Source organism: Malus sylvestris, chromosome 15 (assembly GCF_916048215.2).
Source record: "Malus sylvestris chromosome 15, drMalSylv7.2, whole genome shotgun sequence".
Taxonomy (NCBI): domain Eukaryota; kingdom Viridiplantae; phylum Streptophyta; class Magnoliopsida; order Rosales; family Rosaceae; genus Malus; species Malus sylvestris.
The window spans coordinates 21,728,242-21,732,455 of NC_062274.1; the positions used below are offsets into that span (position 1 = coordinate 21,728,242).

The 4,214-nt window shown below is 40.8% G+C and overlaps 1 protein-coding gene across 1 annotated transcript; it reads left to right on the forward strand.

The window, feature by feature from the left end:
* Positions 1-1,565: 1,565 nt before the first annotated feature.
* On the forward strand, positions 1,566-4,214 carry LOC126604800 (tubby-like F-box protein 5). The gene is made up of 5 exons (XM_050272113.1): positions 1,566-1,921; positions 2,421-2,777; positions 2,870-2,957; positions 3,182-3,311; positions 3,400-4,214. The coding sequence occupies exons 2-5, from the start codon at positions 2,421-2,423 to the stop codon at positions 4,067-4,069; spliced, it is 1,245 nt and encodes a 414-aa protein (XP_050128070.1). The 5' UTR covers positions 1,566-1,921; the 3' UTR covers positions 4,070-4,214.

Genomic DNA, 4,214 nt, shown 5'->3' on the forward strand with positions numbered 1-4,214 from the left:
TTTATGCAAGGTGAGCAGATGTATGTACCGAATGTTGAGGAACTAAAGAGAGACATATTGGATGAAGCGCATATTTCTGCTTATGCGATGCATCCAGGGAGTACCAAGATGTATCATACCATCCAACACTTCTATTATTGGCCAGGTATGAAAAGAGAAATTGCAGAGTATGTTAGTCATTGTGCAGTTTGCCAGCAGGTTAAGGTAGAAAGGAAAAAGCCATTTGGATTGCTACAACCACTCCGGATACCCCAATGGAAATGGGAAGATATTACGATGGATTTCATGTACAAATTACCTCGTACGCGAAATGGTTATGATGGTATCTGGGTGATAGTTGATCGGCTTACCAAGTCAGCACACTTCATACCCGTTCGTGAGAATTACTCATTAAGTTAGTTGGCCGTACGATTAATCTCTGAAGTGGTTAAGTACCATGTATTTGGTTATATTGCTGTTGTGCTTTTGTTACATACCTACGTAGTACGTTTTAAGGAAACTATACATGTTTAACAGCGATGGGTTAATATATTCGGAAATAAAGGATTTCGTATAAGCATTGTTTAGTTGACCCACTCAACTTTGTTTTTCGCCTCTCCAGGACCTAGATAGCTGTACTCTTTGTGGCACTCGAGGAATTTCGGCAGTTCTGACATTCTCTTCTGTTTAAACGTACGAACTTATCACTGTTATGTAATAAGTGTACTTTAGTTACTTTGACTACTCTTTTCTAGTCTCACTGTCTATTATGCTCTGAATAATTGTAGTGGGTTCTTCCCACGATTGCGCATTCTTTCACTATTTAGTATAATTAGTTTCATTTAGTCTTGAAATTATTCACTTTTTTTCATCACTTACCCTTATAGTAACGTCACCTCATGGTGATGGCCTGCATGCTTCAACCTTCCCAAGTCGGGGTGTGTCAGTAAAAATTTTCAACGTTAGATGACTAAATCATTTTGGATTTAGTTAATTGTTTGAAGAAATGATCTTTGTCAAGGAGAATTGCTATCCACTATTGGTGGTGGGTTGCTAAATGATTTTTAAAGAGTGACCTAAAACATAAACTGTCCGGATCATCCGACATTACATGATGAACAAGAGAGCGAAAAAGGTGGAATGGGAACTCCAAAAGGTTGCTAGCATCTCATTAGATAATACCAAACATTGATTAACTTGAACTTGACAAGATTGTACCCTTTTTATATGATAAAGATGAAGCATTGGATGGTTTAAGAATAATTAAGTTTTTCATTAGGGTTTTTTCCAATTAGATTATGACAAATGCTTGTTGGATTAGTGGATATACGCATAGCATAAAAGGGATATGGAATATTTTATTTTTTGGTTGGACATTTTCTTTCTTGGCTGTAAACATTCCTAATTCCCTACTAAATCCTAACAATACAGAACAAATTACATAAAATTAAATCAATAAAAAAAGGTAGAACATCATCGCCACGTGTACGAAATCTGTTGCTCCAGCAGTAACGAGTGACGACACACCCCGATTCCCTCCATTAAAATTTACAGCTCACAATTTCAATGTTTTCGTTTTAACGGACTATTAAAAACCACCCCCGAAACGCGTAAAGCGCCAAAAAAGCGCATCGGATCCGTTTCGAGCGAGCAAAAAACCGAAAATCTTTTGCTCTGCTCTGGTGGCCGGCGCCGATCGGAGCTCTGCGGTGGAGGTGCTGACGTGGGAAAGGAGAAGGCGGTGGCGGCGATGAGAAGCCGATCTAGGAGGGCCTCGAAGTAGAGACCCCAAGTCGGAGAACGGCATGGTCGGCTGCTGCCGAGAGCTTGGCCGTTGTTCTCCAATTTGCGATACCGGGACGTTCTAGAAGCTTCTCTTCCGCCTGCCGCCTGCCTTCGCCTCGTGAAATAGCTGCTGTGAGCTTTCGAGCTGGTTCAACAGGTTGGCTGGCTCTTTGTTTTTCCCCAATTTTTTTATTATTTAATTTACAGATCGCCGAAAGTTTGACACTTTCGGTGGCAAAATATAAAAAGTAGATTATTTTTTCAATTATTTGTTTGACAAAATTGATGGGTTTTACTTTCTTCTAAAAATTACAGATTTTTATGTGTGGACATTTTTTATGGGGTTTGAAGAAGTTGTGAAATAGAGGAGAGAAATGTATATTGAATCGAAAAGATTTAAAAATTTGGGTGTGAAGAGGAATTATGTTGTTTATCAAAAGATTTCTTTGAATGTAGCCACTTTTAGTGCCAAAACTGTGGCCGATTTGTTCACATTTTGAATTTGAATCGAATTAAGGATAATGGGTTTATATTCATGTACTCGGTAGTTACTTTCCGGTATCGAATTTGCCTGCTTGTTAAGATTTTGGTCTCGAAATCCTTTTAAAGGTCTTTGACTCGTTGGTTTGGTGTTATGATTGATATGCTATGTGTAGATGTCGTTCAAAGGCATTGTTCGTGAGCTGCGGGAGATGAAAGATGGGATTGGGAGCATGTCAAGGCGAGTTGGTGAACGGAAGCATTGGCGTAGTCGGACTTTGTCGCATATTGCTCCTGATATGGCTCCAACCCCGCCAACTGATGTGATTCAGCAGGGTCAGTGGGCTAACTTGCCTCCGGAATTGCTTCTGGACATAATTCAGAGGGTAGAAGAAAGTGAAACATCGTGGCCTGCTCGAGCTGTCGTTGTTTTTTGTGGTTCGGTTTGTAAGTCATGGAGGGGCATTATGAGGGATATAGTCAAAACTCCCGAGCAATGTGGAAGGCTCACATTTCCAATCTCATTGAAGCAGGTGTTGCTTTATCCTAATTCCTCTTAAGTTTGTGTTTACTTGTACTGAGTGCCTCCTCTGAAATAGTGTTATATGTGGTGTGCTTTGTGTAGCCGGGGCCTCGCCAATCTCCAATACAGTGCTTCATTCGAAGGGGTAGAGAAACTTCCACATATTATCTTTACTACGGTCTGGTACCATGTAAGTCATGTTCTTATTGTGGACAATGTAACTCTGTTTTTTTTATTATTGCGCTGCACATTGGGTTAGTTATATTGTAAGTTTCTGTCAATCTTAGGAGATGAATATAGCATTTCTAGAGATATCTTATTTTGCTTCTTTAACATTCTCGTTTTAGATTATTTGATGAAAAGAAAATGTATCAGTTGATTACCTGGTGTTCACTTATATTATTGAATTGACAGCTGAGGGTGAGAAAGATAAATTATTGTTAGCAGCCAAAAGGATCAGAAGGGCAACAAGCACCGAGTTCGTTATATCTTTGGTTTCAGATGATTTTTCTCGAGCCAGCACTACATATGTTGGTAAATTGAGGTAAGTGTGCTCTACTATGCTTGCAAATATTTCAGTCAAGTTATTCTTGTTTATGTTCCCGCAACTCATTCAACAATTGTTTTGCCAGGTCCAACTTTTTGGGTACCAAGTTCAGCGTACATGACAGCCAGCCTCCATGTGATGCAGTACCCCAACCAAATAATCGATCATCTCGAAGGTTCCATTCTAAGCAGGTGTCTCCAAGAGTACCAGCGTGTAACTACAGCATTGGCACCATCTCTTACGAGCTCAATATTCTTCGCACAAGAGGTCCAAGGAGAATGCATTGTGCTATGCACTCCATTCCTGTCTCTTCCATTCAGGACGGGGGCACCGCCCCAACACCAACATCGTTCCCACAAGCCTATGACGAGCAATTTGCTCTCTCACCAAGTTCAAAAGAAAAGGATCTGATCAGAGAGTTCAGCTCTACAACCCTCTCGGAGCCAAATGTCTCAGCCCCAGGTGCAGAGCCACTGGTTTTGAAAAACAAGTCTCCTCGGTGGCATGAGCAGCTACAATGCTGGTGCCTTAACTTTAGAGGGCGTGTTACAGTGGCTTCCGTTAAAAATTTCCAGCTTGTGGCAGCTGTTGATCCATCCCACAACGTTTCGGCTGAAGAGCAAGAGAGGGTAATCCTACAGTTTGGGAAGATTGGAAAAGACATCTTCACCTTGGATTATCGCTACCCGCTGTCCTGTTTCCAAGCGTTTGCGATCTGCTTAAGCAGCTTCGACACTAAGCCAGCTTGTGAATGAAACACTTGGTTGTAGAACATGATCGTCATTTGCTGAATTTTGTTCCTTAATTTCGAACCATATGCATGTTCTGCGTACAAGTTCTTCATGCCTCGATCATGTAGTTCTGAAAATCACAGCTATTTCAATGAATTCACTTTTCGCA

What these genes read in the sequence shown, in the direction of transcription:
- LOC126604800 (XM_050272113.1), top strand. Translation starts at nt 2,421, where the DNA reads ATGTCGTTCAAAGGCATTGTTCGTGAGCTGCGGGAGATGAAAGATGGG. An exon ending in TTCCAATCTCATTGAAGCAG is followed by an intron (nt 2,778 to 2,869) that starts GTGTTGCTTTAT and finishes TGCTTTGTGTAG; the next exon opens with CCGGGGCCTCGCCAATCTCC. An exon ending in ACATATGTTGGTAAATTGAG is followed by an intron (nt 3,312 to 3,399) that starts GTAAGTGTGCTC and finishes TTGTTTTGCCAG; the next exon opens with GTCCAACTTTTTGGGTACCA.